The 18,111-nt window shown below is 35.2% G+C and overlaps 3 protein-coding genes, 1 long non-coding RNA gene and 1 other non-coding gene across 5 annotated transcripts; all 5 read left to right on the top strand.

Moving 5' to 3' along the window:
* The first annotated feature begins 937 nt into the window (after window positions 1–937).
* On the top strand, window positions 938–3,228 carry LOC123219554 (guanine nucleotide-binding protein subunit gamma 3-like). The gene is made up of 5 exons (XM_044641563.1): window positions 938–1,401; window positions 1,974–2,026; window positions 2,138–2,182; window positions 2,286–2,330; window positions 2,836–3,228. The coding sequence occupies exons 1-5, from the start codon at window positions 1,264–1,266 to the stop codon at window positions 3,125–3,127; spliced, it is 573 nt and encodes a 190-aa protein (XP_044497498.1). The 5' UTR covers window positions 938–1,263; the 3' UTR covers window positions 3,128–3,228.
* A 1,887-nt stretch (window positions 3,229–5,115) lies between these two features.
* On the top strand, window positions 5,116–7,769 carry LOC123219251 (subtilisin-like protease SBT1.4). Its single transcript, XM_044641091.1, has one exon. The coding sequence runs from the start codon at window positions 5,183–5,185 to the stop codon at window positions 7,496–7,498; it is 2,316 nt and encodes a 771-aa protein (XP_044497026.1). The 5' UTR covers window positions 5,116–5,182; the 3' UTR covers window positions 7,499–7,769.
* Window positions 7,770–8,434: 665 nt separating this feature from the next.
* On the top strand, window positions 8,435–8,516 carry TRNAS-GCU. The gene has a single exon. It is a non-coding gene; the product is annotated as a tRNA-Ser (tRNA).
* Window positions 8,517–11,897: 3,381 nt separating this feature from the next.
* On the top strand, window positions 11,898–15,201 carry LOC123219641. Its single transcript, XM_044641643.1, has 3 exons — window positions 11,898–12,096; window positions 14,507–14,639; window positions 15,191–15,201. Exons 1-3 carry the CDS (start codon window positions 11,935–11,937, stop codon window positions 15,199–15,201), a joined length of 306 nt encoding a protein of 101 aa, XP_044497578.1. The 5' UTR covers window positions 11,898–11,934.
* Window positions 15,202–16,744: 1,543 nt separating this feature from the next.
* Window positions 16,745–17,255, top strand: LOC123218129. The gene is made up of 3 exons (XR_006502627.1): window positions 16,745–16,841; window positions 16,920–17,000; window positions 17,074–17,255. It is a non-coding gene; the product is annotated as an uncharacterized LOC123218129 (long non-coding RNA).
* The last annotated feature ends 856 nt before the right edge of the window (window positions 17,256–18,111 follow it).

Raw genomic sequence — 18,111 nt, 5'->3', positions numbered from 1 at the left:
TGAAATTTGGCCCGCAGACAGCCTATCCTGGCCTGATACTATACACAATTTTTTTAAAATTTTATTAATTATTTTTAAAAAATTATTATTTATTTATTATTACACAAGGGATTTAAATAATTTACATGAGGAATCTCAAAAAATTCATTAGTATTATAAAAAATAAAAAAGTAATTAGTATTAATTTAAAAGAAAAACCAAAAGATGATATGAGAAATATAATTTTTTTAATTATTTGTCATTATTATCATGAGAAAAACTAAAAAAAATAGTATGAGAAATCAAATTGATATAACAAAAAATAATTAAAAAAATATAATTAACGAATCAATTTGTCAAAAATCCATAGACTAACTTGTTAAGAATTTGATATAGTATGATATAATTATTTATAGTATAAATTGTTTTAAAGACTATATATTTTTTTGGGTTGACATAACTCAAAGGATTGTGATTGTGCCAATCTTAAGCTCAATATGACCCATAGATATAGTAATCTGTGTCGAAACTAGTTGAAAATGACCTGTCATCGTGTCTAACAGGGTCGTTTGGTATCATTTTTAAATAAAGACCTGTTTAACAACATTGAAAATACAGATAATAAATTTTGCTTGAGTATGTCAAGGATCAAAGAGTAGACATTTTGAATCCTTTAGGTGATCATTTTATACACTTTTTTTTAAACAAATAAAAGAAAAGTTTTTTTTTTCCCCTTAAATCTTAAACCTTTTTTCTTCAAAATTTTCCTTTATAATCTTTGTATGTGATTGTGAATTAGAGAACAGAAACAAAAACAACGGAAGAATCCTAGCTGGTTCCTACGCGAAGTCCACAAAGATCGGGAAGTGTGTGAGAGAGGGACCAAAGGTCCAAAACAAAAGGCATGAACTGAGAAGTTGAAAAGAGTAAAATAATTTTTGTGTCTTATACAACTCAGTCACGTGTGTTTTCTGCAATGTTGCAGAGGTATTCGTCCTTTTAAGCTTCTGCCAACTCTCGCAAACTAACCCCGTTTCACTTCTCTCACAGACTCAACTTTCAGGTTTCAACAACTCTTTTTTAGAATGTTCTCTATTACTTGGCCTCTCTTCCGCGCCCACATTGCCTCCACTCATTCATTGCTTCTTTTAACATACGCCCTTTTCCTATTTCACGTACAACCCAACTCAACTCTCTCTTGACTTCACTTAAAAACCAGTCTTTGCATGAATTCTTATTTGTGGAGAGAAAAACAAGTCAAAGTTTTTTCTTTTAGTTTTGGTAATGGATTGTGCAGGTGGGTCAACATTGGAGGAGCCACCAAAGAGTCCAAGGTCTCCACCTGCTTGTGTGGATTTGTACGGTAAAAGGAGACAGACGGTCAAAGTTCAAGTTTTGGAGAGAGAGATTGGTCTGCTTCAGGTCAGTTTCTTCCTTTTTCTTTTCTTTTCTTTTTTGTTTATATTAATGGTTCTAATATTTAGTCTATTGGTGGGTCATAATGTTTAGAGTGAAAGTGTTTGATTGATAGTGTTGATTTTTAATTTGTTTTTCAATCTATGTGCAATGTTTGATTGATGGTATTGCTTGGTTTCATTGTTTGAATATCTTGATTTAAGGAAAAATCTTTGATCTTTTAACCACAAATTACATGTAATTTGTAAAGTGAATAATTCCTGAGCTGGATTAGTGATTTTGTTTCTAGTTTGAGATTTACATGGCACATTGAATTAGCTAATTCTTGTTACTGCCTCTATTATACATAAGTTTTGTTCTACTTTGATTATTAGGCATGTTTTGATTATTACCAAGAATCTAGTGGCAAATGCACATTTCCTTGAATGTTCTGCTTGGTGAAATCACCTGCTATTTTGAATCCTAGATTGAATTCTCTTTATCTGCAATGTTTGCTTACCATATAATTTATGAAGAGAAACTGTATGATAAAAGCAAAGGTTAAATAGCTCTATACTTACAGAGATTTGTTTAAGCAGGAGGAGTTGAAAGCTGTTGAAGATCTTGAGCTAGCTTCTAGATGCTGCAAAGAGTATGTATGGCTGCTTTACAGCCTTATGCAAAATATACTCAGTGAAACCATGGTAATGTTTCTTATTATATACATCTTTATCCAATTTGATCTTCAACTTTTCATTGGCAGGGTTGATGATTTTGTAAGGGCTAAAGTGGATCCTTTAATCACCATGTATGGACATTTAAGATAATCAGTTTATTCTGTTTTGTTTGATATGGTTTCTGATGTAAATTTTACTTTACCATCATTGAATGATTATTTTTTCTTGAGTCAGAAATCAGGAGACGCATAAATCCAAGCCTTTCTGGAAGAGAATCTGGTATACCATCTCTTGTTTATTTTGTTTGGTTTCTCTGCTCCTGGTTGAAGTTCCAATCCCCTTGCATTTATGCCAAAACTTTAGTTTAAAGGTCATCTTTCTAGCAAAATACATCCTGTAACATTGCAAGAACAGTTAATAGTCAATGTGGACAAATTCTCGAGTCTTGGTTCAGAGAAGAAAGTGTCCGTAAGAGTTGAGTTAAACTAGGATTGCCTTGTATAAGACTAATGTGTGTTTGATATTTTGGCGTTGGAGTGAATATTCCAATCTCAGGCTGCTCTCATGTTATGAATCATGTTATCTTTAACAACCTTGGTTGGACAATATTTGTTTGAATTCAGCAACATGCATGTAGCTTCATTATGATTGATGCCTGATTAATAATGTGTTTTTTATGGTATGATGCATTATAAACTCTTCCATCTCATAAAAATTTCTACTGTCTTAGAAATTGAGTAATAGTAGTATAGTGAAGAAGATTTGATGCAATAATTCTGAGCAGGGGAAAATTTTACTCCAATCTTCTGTGGATTTGTTGCTGTTGTGGTTGCCTGCATCATCTACGAACACAAACCTGCTGCGGTACGTGCTCTGTGTCATGTTGCTCACCATGTCCATGCCCCAGCTGCTGCTTCTGCTCCTCAAAAGTCATGTGTCAAGGCTGCTGCAATTTTATAGGACTCTCATGTCTACAGAATGCCTGCTGCTGTTTCAAGTCATCAAGCTATAAGTGTAAAAAGGTGAATCTTTGTTCTAATTTTGCAAAATCCTGTCATAGTACTTGCTGTCTGTAATTATCAACTTCTTATATAATTAATTTGTTGTTAGCACCAATGTGGCTAATATCTAGATTCTAGTCCTTTGTGACAAAATTTCAATAAAATAACTTTACCAAGATAGTGGAGACTTTCTGTTATTTCGTTTATGAATCATATCTGTAGCTGTTATATCAACTTGATGATCCTGGTTTAACTAAAACTTAAATCTTTCTTAGAGCAAAATGTTTATGGATTGCATTTGTAAGATGTTTACAGGTAGTAATGCAGCTGCCATGAGGTTGTTTGGCAGGAAGGAAACAGGAGGAAAGGAAATAGGGTAGGGAAATACAGATGGTCTTTGGCTGATACACTTGAAAACTTGGCTAAAAAGTATTCTGAAAAACATTATATTTTGCTTTCCAAAGCAAAAAACTTTGTATATGGATTGCAAGTCAAATGGTAGGTAATCAAGTTATTATTATTATACATGGAAAACAGATCCAATAATTGAATATTATAACATGGCTAGATAATAGCTCTTATCTGTTTATGATTATTATATACATACATACACCCCTATCTTCTTTTATTTGCAAAAGTAGATCCCACATATGATGGTGTGCTCTAGCAGGCCATGGCATTGTATTGTAGAGGCTGTGAAGTTGAGGGGTAGTTGAGTGGCAATACTATATGTATTCACGTTAAATATATAATTATGCGTGTTATCATGTAATTAAATATTATTTTATCTTTAAATCAAAATCACTCAATTATATAATAATACATATAAATATATATCTATTTATATGTTCAAAATAAGTATGTATAGTTTTATTGAACAATAAAACTATAAACACATACTTTTAAATAAGTAAATACGTATACAGATGATGTGTTATTTGATGATTAAGTGATTTTGAATTAATGATAAGGTAATATTCAATCGTATAATAGCACATAATTTGTGTATCTATTTATATATTTAAAATTATATATATATGGTATTGCTCTTTGACTAAACATATGGGATTTGGGATGGATACAGTTTACCTTTCTATTTTCATCTACTTTATCAATTGGAGCCATGGCTACCTTAACACCCACAAAAATTTAGGTAAAATTTTATCAAAGAGTAAATTTGTTTGCTGTATCTCTATCATTAATCACATACTTGTTTGGTAGAGAGAAAACCCCCATCCATATAAAGGATTAAAAGAAGAAATAAATTTTAATCACAAATATTAATTGGAATAAGACGGGATTATCATATAGATTAATGTTATATGTATAATTTTTATGTACAAATAATTATATTTTATCATATGATTAGATAATTAAAAATTAAAGATAAAATAATATTTAATTATATAGTAACATATTATTGTTTGTGTATAAAGTGGTGTATATAGTTTTATTTTATCATATAATGTAACAATAAAACTATATGTGTAATTTTTATACATAATTTTGTATACAAACGATATGTATTATTATGTAATTGAGTGCTATTTTATTTTTAATTTTTAACTATTTAATTATATGGTAACATATTATTATTTATATATATAATTATACATTAAAGTTACGCATATACCCTACTTGTAATGTAAAATCAACAAGTTACCAAATTATGCAATGGGCCTTCTTCGGGGTGGGGGGGGTTTGCACGAAAATGATGGATGGAATGGAAACTCTTTTGCTCTGTCGTTTTGCCCCTAAATTAATGTATGTATCTTTTGGCATTTTATCGTAACCAAAATTACCAAGCACTTGAATCAATCGACACAAATTGGTGGGGTGGGCCCATGAGCATCCAAAAGCCCATTTTCAATATAAATAAATATTAATAAAATAAATAGAATCAGTGTCTTCATTATGAATCTTTTGGAAAAGCTGACCATATTCATTGTGAGTCTGAGGTGGCACCAGTCCACTACCTACCAATTAACTTTCCTTTTATCTTTTACGGGCTAAAGAGTAATTTGATGACGTGGATTTATATGGTCAATTATTCCATTTCACCACACAGCATTATTACTCTTCTCCGATTTCTCAGGAAGCAAACAACACTTGAGAAGAATCTCTCATCTCATGGCCATCTCCTTCTTCCTTCTCTTCCTCTTTCTCACTCCAACTATTCTCTCCTCCTCACCTTCATCAGACCCTCCACAAACCTTCATCGTTCACGTGTCACAATCCCATAAGCCATCTCTCTTCTTCTCCCACCACCACTGGTATCTTTCCATCATCCAATCCCTTCCTCCCTCTCCCCACCACTCTTCCAAGCTCATCTACACATACAATAAAGCCATCAATGGCTTCTCCGCTCATCTCACAGCCTTCCAGGCCGCAAAGTTGAAGGAATATGCCGGAATTCTCTCCGTAATACCTGACCAAACTCGCCATCTTCACACCACACATACACACCAATTTCTTGGCTTGTCTGATGACTCTGGGCTCTGGCCTAAGTCTAGCTATGCGGATGATGTTATAGTTGGAGTTCTTGACACAGGAATTTGGCCTGAACGTGGGAGTTTTTCGGATTTTGGATTGTCAAAAGTTCCCCTAAGATGGAAAGGAATATGTGAAACTGCTCCAGACTTTCCTGCTTCAGCTTGTAATGGGAAGATTATCGGAGCAAGAGCTTATTTTAGGGGGTACGAGGCTTCTCTGGGGAGGCCTATGGATGAAACAAAGGAATCAAAATCTGCAAGAGATACAGAGGGGCATGGAACTCATACAGCTTCAACCGCAGCTGGAGGTTTGGTTTCTAATGCGAGTTTTTATGAGTATGCTTATGGTGAAGCTAGAGGTATGGCTATAAAGGCTCGGATTGCGGCCTATAAGATATGTTGGCAATTTGGTTGTTTTGATTCTGATATACTTGCTGCAATGGACCAAGCTATTGCTGATGGAGTTGATGTGATTTCTTTATCTGTTGGGGCTACCGGTTTTGCTCCTCAGTATGATCATGATTCTATAGCCATCGGCTCATTTGGGGCTGTTCAAAATGGTGTTGTTGTTTCATGTTCAGCTGGGAATTCTGGCCCTGGATCGTTCACAGCTGTGAACATTGCGCCTTGGATTTTAACTGTTGGGGCTTCAACCATTGATCGCGAGTTTCCTGCTGATGCAATTCTTGGCGATGGGACAGTTCTTCGTGGTGTTTCACTGTACTCTGGTGAGGCTTTACCTGATTTCAAGTTGCCTTTGGTTGATGCCGGGGATTGCGGCAACAGGTATTGTTATATAGGAAGTCTACAGCCTTCGAAAGTTCAAGGGAAAATTGTTGTTTGCTATAGAGGAGGGAATGCTAGAGTTGAAAAAGGAAGCGCTGTGAAACTTGCTGGCGGATTGGGCATGATTTTGGCTAATACTGATGATAGTGGTGAAGAATTGATTGCAGATTCACATCTTATACCGGCCACAATGGTGGGTGAAATTGCAGGCAACAAGATTAGAGAGTATCTCAAACTGAGTCAATTTCCTACAGCTACAATTAAGTTCTATGGCACAGTGATTGGTCCTTTGCCGCCTGCTCCAAAAGTTGCAGCCTTCTCAAGCCGAGGTCCCAACCATTTGACTCCAGAGATTCTGAAGCCTGATGTCATTGCTCCTGGTGTCAATATCTTGGCTGCTTGGACTGGTTTCAATGGACCAACTGATCTAGACATTGATCCTAGAAGAGTTGATTTCAACATAATTTCTGGAACCTCAATGTCTTGCCCTCATGTTAGTGGACTGGCTGCGTTGCTCCGCAAGGCATATCCGAATTGGTCACCTGCTGCAGTCAAATCTGCTCTGATGACTACAGCTTATAACCTGGACAATTATGGGGAAAACATTAAAGATCTTGCTAGTGGTCAAGAGTCAACACCATTTATCCGTGGTGCCGGCCATGTAGATCCTAACAGAGCTTTAAATCCAGGATTGGTGTATGATATTGATGGAAGTGACTATGTTTCATTCCTTTGCTCCATTGGGTATGATGCTAAGAGAATTTCTATTTTTGTCCGAGAGCCTGTTAGCCCTGATACATGTTCAGGCAAATTGGCTAGTCCTGGAGACCTCAATTATCCATCATTCTCTGTTCTTTTTGAGTCTAGCAGTGATGTTGTGACATACAAGAGACTGGTGAAGAATGTTGGCAAGTCAGTTGATGCTGCTTATGAGGTTGAGGTGAAGTCTCCACCAAATGTTGCCATCAATGTGTCCCCTCAAAAGCTTGTGTTTAGTGCAGAAAACCGGGCTCTGTCATATGAGGTTAAGTTCTCCAGTGTTGGCCTGGGTGGAGTTGGTGTTAGTTCACAACAATTTGGATCAATTGAATGGAGTAATGGAGTTTACCTTGTGAGGAGCCCTATTGCTGTTAGATGGAGAAGCCAAGGCTCAAAGGACACCATGTAATTTTGGAAGCCTTGATTACTGTATTCTGTTTCATTCTCAAGTATTTGAAGTGGGCACTTTGTTTATCAGATGTGCAGGCTTTATCAGCCTCTTGTGCACTTAACTAATGCAGCTTGAAGATGGGCAAGACTAGTTTGATTTATTTCTTCTTTTTCTACTTCAATGTAGTGGCTAAAAATAGCAACAATGATGGGAGGATTGTAAAATTTCCACTGCTTAGTATAGTGTAAATTATTTTGATGAAATAAATTTTCAAGAGAAAGGTGTTAAAGCCCGGGAGTTTATGTATGGTTAAAAGTAATGATCTACTTACAGTAACAAATTTTTTTAGCATAGTAGGTGTTATTTTATATATAGAGCAATGCTATGTGTATCTATTTTTTATACACAATTTATGTACACAGTGATGTGTCATTATGTAATTAGGTGATTTTAAAACATGTGTAAAAAAATATCTAATCACATGATAACACCTCATCTGTGTACACAAATTGTGTACAAAAAATGGGTATACATAGTTTTATTGTTTATATATATATATATATATATATATATATATATATATATATATATATATATATATATATATATATATATATATATATATATATATATATATATTTACATAACCAAAGTGTATACACATAGATTTGTTGTATTATTTTCTCATTTTCACATGAATAATACTATACATATCTATTTTGAATACATAAATATATACATATTTATACGTGTTATCACATTATTATATATTATTTTATCTTTAATTTAGAATTACACAATCATATGATAATTTATATAAATATGTATATATTTATATACTTAAGTGAATACATATAGTTTTATTATTTTGACATGTTTACATGGTTGGGAAAAGGATAAACTCAGAAATATAAACGTATAAAATTAATATTTGTGGCCATAGTTTTCATGAAAGACGCTTTGGCCGAGTGGTTAAGGCGTGTGCCTGCTAAGTACATGGGGTTTCTCCGCGAGAGTTCGAATCTCTCAGGCGTCGTTTCCTTTTCAAAATTTTGTTCTTTTTATTTTCACCACTAAGCCGATTGTAAGATAATCTATTACAAAGCCGTTTCTACTTAAATTTAAGTAGACAAACTAAAACACTAAAGTGCCCAAAAAATGGTCCAAACTAAAAGTCGGTTGTTTAAAAATTGTAATTTGATCCGATTTAGGTTGAAATAAAGTTTAGTTTAATTTTGAAAAAAGAAAAACAAAGAAGATGATTCATTGTTTGGTACGTGATTTGGGTGGGTATGAAACCATAAACCAATTTTTAAATTTTTTTGAAACAAAACCACGTTGTTTTTCTACGCAATATGGTTAAGTTTATTAGAATACTTTTGAATTTTGAATCAATATTTCCATGACTACTTTTTATGAGGCGTTTAGTTTAGATAATATTTTATTATTAAAATAAACAGATTCCCTTAAAGATAGAGTACTTAGAAGATTATTAAGTATAAATGATTACTGTGTTTGATAAAATTTGATAGGTATAAACAATTGTTGTATTTGGTTAAAAATAATAAAAGAATATTAATAAATTATTTTACTTAAATGCCCTTAAATATAATTATTTTTAAATATTTTTATATTATTTATTATATTAATTAAAAATAAATTTATTTTGTCTCAAAATATTAATAAAAAATAATATAATTGTAATAAAATCAAGATTACCTTAGTAATCTTTTAATACCTAAAGTGAAGGTGATAATCAGATTATCACCTATATTACCTGTTACATCAGTATTGGTAATAAAAAATTATCGTAATATTTTATTACTAATAAATCAAACAAGATAATATAAGTAATAAAAGATATATTATCAAGATACTCTTTAAATCTCTGAAACCAAACGACCCCTTAGCTTTTTTTTTAATATCCTTATTACTTACCTTTATTTCATATTCTAAATTGAAGTTTAATTTTCAATCTTTACATTGTCTATTACAACTTCAACTTGTTTCAACCTCTTTTATCTGTCGACATTGTTGTTTGTGTGATCGAAAAGTTCTCCCTGAAGTCAACTCTCAAAGACAATCGTATATAATAACTGCAAACAAATAATTAGTATAGAACGATTAAACAATACCCCAAATGTTGTTAAGGTTTAAGACAAACTAGTTATCTTTTCAAAACCTCACAGTGGAATAATCTAGGGCACCTACACCACGTCCTTGGTAATAAATCAACATTAATGAAATGCACTTATTCCAACTACCGTTTCAGAAGTCACTACTGTATTATTATTCTTAATTATTTTTATATTTACTCAAATATAACCCTTCTCTCCCTCTCTCTCTCTCTCTCTCTATATGTATATATATGAAAAGCCAGTAGAAACTAAAGGGGGAGTAAAAAGACAAAAAAGATAGGCCAAAGGACTATTTCCCACCCAAGGTATGTTGTATTCTTAAGTTTCCTCCCATTAATTTTGATAATACCAAATACTTACCTATGAACAGTTAAAATTAACAGAACCCTAATCCTTTGAAATTTTATCTCTTTTTATCCTTCTAAACTTTAAAAACTAAAGTTTCTCCCCAACCCAAGTTTTTAAAAACTGCATTTTCCCCCCTATGGTTTCCAAACCTTCAGATCCAATTTTTTCGACGACGATCAACGATCTCCAAGCACCTACTCTCCCTCTCCGATGACTATTCCTTTCGGTCGTACACTTCTGACGCTATACGGCGTCATCGCCGACGAAGACGAGCGTCTTCGTCGACGACGACATCATGGAGGGGAAGATGCCACACTGTCGGAAAAAGGAGACGTCGCCTGGAGATCGTTGGTGTTTGCCGGAAAATTCAATCCGAAAGTTTGAAAACCCTAGGGGGGAAAATGTTATTTTTGAAAACTTGGGTTGAGGAAAAATTGTTAATTGTTAGGTTTGGGGGTAAAAAAGAAATTAAATTTAAGTTTATTTTTAATATTACAGGTAAAATAACGATTTTGCCCTTGTATCCGTCAACATGACATTTTTTTTAACAGTCCATAGATAGGTAAATGGGCTTTTCAAAGTTAACGGAAGGGAATTTACAGAAAAAACATAACTTGGGTGGGACATAGTCATTTGGCCAAAAAGATATTGTCATTGGCAAATATCTTGTCACACATTCTAATGATATCTATAGCAGTAACGTGAACCAGTGGGTAGGAATTCTTTGGACCTGTACCCGGGCTTGCCAGAATGAGTGAACCCGTGAGTAACTCGTGAAAATTTATTACAGAATTCTTAAACATTTATTTTAATATTAAATTATTGAATTTAATAATAAAAATATATATTTAACATTTGTATATTTTGAAACCTTTAACTTTTCTTCTTCCTGAAAGCCATAGAAATGTTTATCAGATTACAAAAAACGTTAATATTACGAAACTATTAACTCTTCAATTACATTTTGTTCTTTCCAAAAACGATGAAAATGTGTACCAGCTATAATGGTTGGTTGTGTCTGCCCAAGCAAGCCGAACAAAAAGGGGCTCGGGCTGTGTCTCTGGCAGGTCCGGCCCTTTGCCATCACTGCACTTACAGTGCTTACTACTAAAACAAATCAACAACGATAATTTAATTTTCTCATCCAAGAAATAGATAATTTGCGTTAAAGGCAAAAGGAAGTTAAGTTACAGTGATCCATGGTATCGTTTCTACTATTTAATGAGATGAAAATGAAACTGAGAAGCGATATGGAGAGAACGCTGGGAGATAAAAATGAAATAAACAATAGGGAAATTATTAAAAATAGACAAAATTAAAGGGGTCAAAGCGAAATTGCCCAAAAAATTTAGGTTTAAGCAAAAATGCCCATGTTTTGTGAAATGACGAAAATACCCCCATATATAAAGTTAACAAATTTTCACTGTACAACGGCAAGAATATTCCAAAGTTTCCCACCTCCCACGGCAATCCCACGGCGAGCGTCATTTCCGCCGATTTTCTTTCGTTCCGGCAACCGAAAATGGCAAATAAGGTTAGTATATCTCCCGTAATCTTCTTTGGATCAAGTTATTGCTGATATTATTGAGATTTAACTGATAATTTTAGGTTTGAAATTTTAGGGTTTACGGGTTGAATAATGCTTAAAATGTTTCGATTTTTGGTTGTTTTCGTTGAATTGATTGAGGGGTTTTATGTTATAAAATGTGTAGATTTGATTTATGTGAAAATCGGAGGTCGAAACGACCAAAAATTGGCCGAAAATGCTGCCGAATGGATCGGCTGTCTTGCCGTGGGAACGAAGTTTCCCACGGCAAGAGATTTCTCCCACGGCAGCTAAATGGACAATGTGTTTTTGGGGGTGTGAAATGGCTTTTTTAAAACATTGGGTGTTCGGGGAAATATTTATCCCACGTCGGGTTTTTATGATATTTCGCAAGTTGGTGTGGGAAAAGCGCAATTACGAAAATGCCCCCCCTTATAAGCACAGCAAAATTTCATTTCCTCCCACGGCAAGTTGCGTTCATTTCCACGAAAATTCCAAAAGCATTCCACCTCCCACGGCAATTCCACGGCGATCTCATTTCCGTCGATTTTGAAGCTTCCCGGCAACCGCAAATGGCAAAGAAGGTTAGTATATCTCCCGTAATATTGTTTGGATCAAGTTATTGCTGAAATAATTGAGATTTGATTGAGAATTTTGGTTTTGAAATGTTAGGGTTTACGTTTGAATATTGCTTAAAATCTTTCGATTTTTGGTTGTTTTGGTTGAATTAATTGAGGGCTTTGATGTTATACAATGTTTACCTTTGATGTATGTGAAAATTGGAGGTCAAAACGACCAAAATTGGGTCGAAAATCGCTGCCAAATGAATCGGTAGTTTGCCGTGGGAATGGCGTTTCCCACGGCAGCACGAGTTTCCCCACGGCAGCGAATTTTCCTTGTTTAGTTGGGGCTGAAGTTGGTTTTTTAAAACCTTGGGGAGCCGGATGAGTTTCGTTACAGCACAGGGGGTTTTAGGAAATTTGGCATATAACAGTGGACTTTTTTGATTAAAGAATTTTCATTAGGGGTTAAATTGAAGATTTTCTTATCTACGGTTTCTGATCGTGTAGTTTTCGAATTTTATATCCGTTTTTTTTGTTTTAGGTTTTTGTATATCTATTTTTCAAATTTCAAATTCGAGTTTTCGAATTTTGATGCTTTTTGACACAACTTACGATGTAACGACGTTATTTAAACTTAATATTTTGATTTTTTCGTTTATAGGATATATCGATTCGTTTTTTTCAATTTTTCAAATGATTTTTCCGTTAGCGAAATTCATAGGTATTTCAACGTATAGAATTCGAATTTTAGTCCCGTTTTTTAGAATTTCACCATTTTAGGATATATCGAATCGTATTTTCACGATCTCCGAACGATTTCCCGAGTATCGTCACTTTTAGGTATTTCAACGTATAGAATTCGAATTTCAGTTCCGTTTTTTCGAATTTCACCATTTTAGCATATACGATTCGTATTTTCACGATCTCCGAACGATTTCCCGAGTATCGTCACTTTTAGGTATTTCAACGTATAGAATTCGAATTTCATTTTCGTTTTTCGAATTTCACCATTTTAGGATATATCAATTCATATTTTCACGATTCCCGAACTATTTTCTGAGAATCGTCACTTTAAGGTATTGCAACGTATAGAATTTGAATTTCAGTTACGTTTTTTCGAATTTCACCATTTTAGGGTATATCAATTCGTATTTTCAAGATCTCCGAATGATTTTCTGAATATCGTCACTTTTAGGTATTTCAACGTATAGAATTCGAATATCAGTTCCGTTTTTTCGAATTTCACCATTTTAGGGTATATCAATTCGTATTTTCAAGATCTCCGAACTATTTTCTGAATATCGTCACTTTAAGGTATTTCAACATATAGAATTCGAATTTCAGTTCCGTTTTTTCGAATTTCACCATTTTAGGATATATCGATTCGTATTTTCAAGATTTTCGAACCATTTTCTGAGTATCGTCACTTTAAGGTATTTCAACGTATAGAATTCGAAATTCAGTTCCGTTTTTTCGAATTTCACCATTTTAGGTTATATCGATTCGTATTTTCAAGATCTCCGAACGATTTTCCGAATATCGTCACTTTTAGGTATTTCAACGTATAGAATTCGAATTTCAGTTCCGTTTTTTTGAATTTCACCATTTTAGGTTATATCGATTCGTATTTTCAAGATCTCCGAACGATTTTCTGAATATCGTCACTTTTAGGTATTTCAACGTATAGAATTTGAATTTCAGTTTCGTTTTTTCGAATTTCACCATTTTAGGATATATCGATTCGTATTTTCAAGATTTTCGAACGATTTTCTGAGTATCGTCACTTTAAGGTATTTCAACGTATATAATTCGAATTTCAGTTCCGTTTTTTCAAATTTAACCATTTTAGGATATATTGATTCGTATTTTCAAGATCTGCGATCGATTTCCTTAGTATTGTCACTCTAAAGTATTTCAACGTATAGAATTTGAATTTTAGTTCCGTTTTTCTAAATTTCACCATTTTAGGATATATCGATTCATATTTTCAAGATCTCCAAACGATTTTCTGAGTATCTTCACTCTAAGGTATTTCAACGTATAGAATTTGAATTTTAGTTTCGTTTTTCCCAATTTCACCATTTTAGGATATATCGATTCGTATTTTCAAGATTTCCGAATCATTTTCTTATTATCGTCACTTTAAGGTATTTCAATATATAGAATTCGAATTTCAGTTCCGTTTTTTCGAATTTCATCATTTTAGGGTATATCAATTCGTCTTTTCAAGATTTTCGAACCATTTTTTGATTATCGTCACTTTAAGGTATTTCATTGTATAGAATTCGAATTTCTATTCTTATTTCTTACGTTTTGTTATTTTCAGTTTAATTATTTGATATTTCTCATCTTTTTATATTTTTTTCATTATTACATTTGTTTACATATTTATTTATATGAAAGTCTAACAATTTTTACGTTATTGTTACAGGATATTTCTCGCAAAAGAAGACGAGTTGACAGCGAGCTACGCATTCCCGACGAGTCCAGACACTTCCGGGCAGATGCGATATCTCGTGCACAGCGTACTGCATTATCTCGGATTTCTTCTACATTGACCCCGCGTCAGCAGCGACTATTTGAGAGGACATGTTTCGGGTCATTCCTTCGTTTACCCGAAACAAAATTCTGCGGGATATTAGTTCATGCATTTCTACTACGACAGTTACATCCACCCTTTGCCAGAGACGAGTTTTGGTTTAGGATTAGCGGGGTCGATGTGAGGTTTAGCCCGTTTGAGTTTGCGTTGGTGACAGGGCTTTCGTTTAGCTGTCGGACTGATGTTTCTTCATATATTCCTCGCTCCTCCGGACATAGGATCAGATCTACGTACTTTCGCGGTTGTCCGAAAGTGCAGTATCACGACATTGAGCGTGTTTTCTTGTCGAGGGCATGAGGGGATGACGATATTGACGCTGTCAAGCTCGCCTTGTTGTATATTCTACACATGGTTTTGTTGGGGAATGATCGACGAAAGAAGGTGTCCACGGAGTACTTACAGTTAGTTGATCATTTGGACGGGTTTAATTCCTACCCTTGGGGCGTCGTTGTTTGGCAAATGACATACGATTCTATGTCACAGACGAGTGAGAGAGTCTGTTCTGGACGTATGCAGGAAATCCGTAAATACGACCTTTACGGATTTCCTTTCGCATTTCAAGTAAGTTTTATATTATTATTTATATATATTAATTGGCAAAAATATAAATTGATTTATTTACATCGTAAATGATTATATTGCAGTATTGGATATATGAGACTCTAGAGACGTTACACGAGTGGATTGACCTTGTCGATCTTTATGTGTCCCCACGGATGTTGAGGTGGCGTACGCGAGACATCCCTGTTTGGACTCATATCGGTCGTATTTTCACTGGTGATCCGGTATGTATTAGTAAATTAATAAGTCGATTAATTCATTATATATTATAATTATTTTGCCTTATATATCTTCATCATTAGGAGGATGTCACATTCCCTCTTCGTCCATCAGTCATCGAGGAGGGTTTACCGTGGTACGCGGAGATTCGTGAGTACACCGGTTTACCAGATGCTGATTCCTCCTCATCTTCTTCGACCCCGACCGCGACTGCAGACGGGGCTCCTCCATCCTCGAGACATTCTGATGTACCCGTAGAGACTTCTGAGACACGTGAGGAGCCTATTCAGCCTCCTGTTATCGAGCAGCATGTATGTTCCCCTGTTGTTCAGAGCCCACGGACGACAGACCATCCTAGAGTGGAGGAGCACCCTACCGTGGACGAGCATCCTAGTGTGGAGGACCGCACTACCTTAGCGCACTGGGTGCTACGATTTTACGTGAGATATCGAGTTTTCGCGACGATATCTCTTCGCAGATGACTCGATTACGTGACGATATCTATTCCCAGATGACTCGATTAGAGGATCGTATGACTCGTTTAGAGGACATCGTCACGCGTACATATCCAGCCCCCGTCGTTGAGGTTGTAAAACTACTTCTAATTTATTACTTATATAAAATGCGTTTAGTGTTATTATTCTAACAACTATTCGAACTATTCGTACAGGAGAGGGACGACGTTATTGGGATGACCTCCCCCATTGATACCGCAATACCATCCCATCAGTCACATGAGGTACGAATATAATTCAAATTTATATTTAATATCCAATGTCCAATGTTGTTATTATATTATAATATCGTTATATATAAAATGTCACTAAATAGATTTAATATTACTATTATCTTAGGGTCATCGACAGGATGGGGCACCGGTTGACCCTTCGGTGACTTCACCGATCCGATCTGAGGTATGTCACTTATCATTATAACTTAATTTTTAATACTATTTTGTTATCGATTAATTTATGATATATATTTGTATAGGGTCTTCGTCATGAGGAGGGTTTACCGATCGGATCTCCTATCATTTTAGATCATCCACTGGAAGTATAAAAATTATTGTTCATATGATATTTTATATTAAATATCATTAACCGTTTTTTCCTTTTCATATATATAGGGACTCCACATTGACATATCATCGATCGAGGGTTATTTTCGGACACCTTCCCCAGAAGTTCAGGTTATGGGGATTTAAGAAATATCATTGATCATTTTGTCTTTAATATTATATATTTTTTTAAATGATGTTTTGTCTCTTTTTCAGGATGAGCGACTCTGGTTACTTGCTGATATCCCAAGCTCGACCAAAAAGCTTGTGGATATCAGTTCACAGGAGGAGGACGTCCAGGAGGATGTTTATGAGACCGTTGACATTGAGGTTTGTCAATTATAATTACTAAATAAATATAATTGTTAAATATATGTCACTAAGATGTTTGAATATATAATTATGTAGCCTGTCGACGGAGCACGCGATATTGACTTTACCGTGAGTCAGCATTCTCCGGTTAAACCTCCTCCCGCATACGTACAGAAGGTAACATAAATCGAATAATGTGTATGTTTTTGTTGAATGAAATAATGAATTAATAGTTTTTTGTAACATGCAGTTGGTTCGTACCGCACGTGGTCGAATCGTCCGAAAGGGTCCACTGGTTCGCACCCCGTATACAAATCCACTCAGAGGGAGGGCGAAACGGCAACTCCCCACGATTCCATCCTCTACGGCAGACCGTGAGGAATCTTTCCTCACATGGTATACCAGAGCTGCGCCTTCTGACACACATGATGTGTACTTCATAGGATCAAAGACGAAAGACATCTTCTGGAGGCTTGTTGTAGAGTTACGCGAGTGGTTGACCGACGATGTGAGTTGTTCATACTATTTAATTTGGTAAAAAGCTAGATATATTTATTAATAACTAACACGTGAACTTATTTATACCATTTTAGCATGTGGATTCCTTTTTGGCTTTATTACGTCGGCAGCAGGACGATCACCAGTCGACTATCTCACAGCGTTGGACGACTGCCCACACATTCTTCGGAGGCCATATTGAGATGGCCTGGCAGAGTTGGCAGACCACCCCGATTGGCGAGTTTGAGTTTTCGGGGCTCTTCACGAGGATGGTTGATGCAGCGTACACCCCGGGATTGTTATACAAACCATGGGGGCTAGTCGATCAGGTATAGTTTATATATATTTCCATTACATTCAAGAACATAACGACAACGATAAGTAACTAAAATGTCTCATTGTTTATAGGTTTTCATCCCTATAAACTTCGGGAACGCACATTGGGTCGTCGGAGTTATAGATTTCCGTGAGTGGTCGATTACGGTGTACGATTCAGAGGTTTCATTTTCAGGGAATATAGGGACTCTAGAGCAGCGCATGCGACCATACATGACCTTTATTCCTGCATTATTAGAGGCGACGAGTTTTTGGACTGCTTCGAGGATGACTCCACGACGTGATCCTTTCACTTTGCATCGAGCGTCGGATGTCCCTCAGCAGGGGGTAGGCTCCGGTGACTGTGGCGTGTTTATGTTGCGATTTTTTGAGTGTTTGGCGTTGTCACGGAGCTACGTTTTACCCCGAGAGTCGTCTACCTCTATGCGTCGACGATTAGCGACGCAGTTGTACT

This window comes from Mangifera indica, chromosome 6 (genome assembly GCF_011075055.1).
Source record: "Mangifera indica cultivar Alphonso chromosome 6, CATAS_Mindica_2.1, whole genome shotgun sequence".
In the NCBI taxonomy this organism is placed as follows: Eukaryota; Viridiplantae; Streptophyta; class Magnoliopsida; order Sapindales; family Anacardiaceae; genus Mangifera; species Mangifera indica.
Note: the sequence above shows the minus strand (reverse complement) of the source record. Positions and strands in the feature narration are given on the sequence as shown.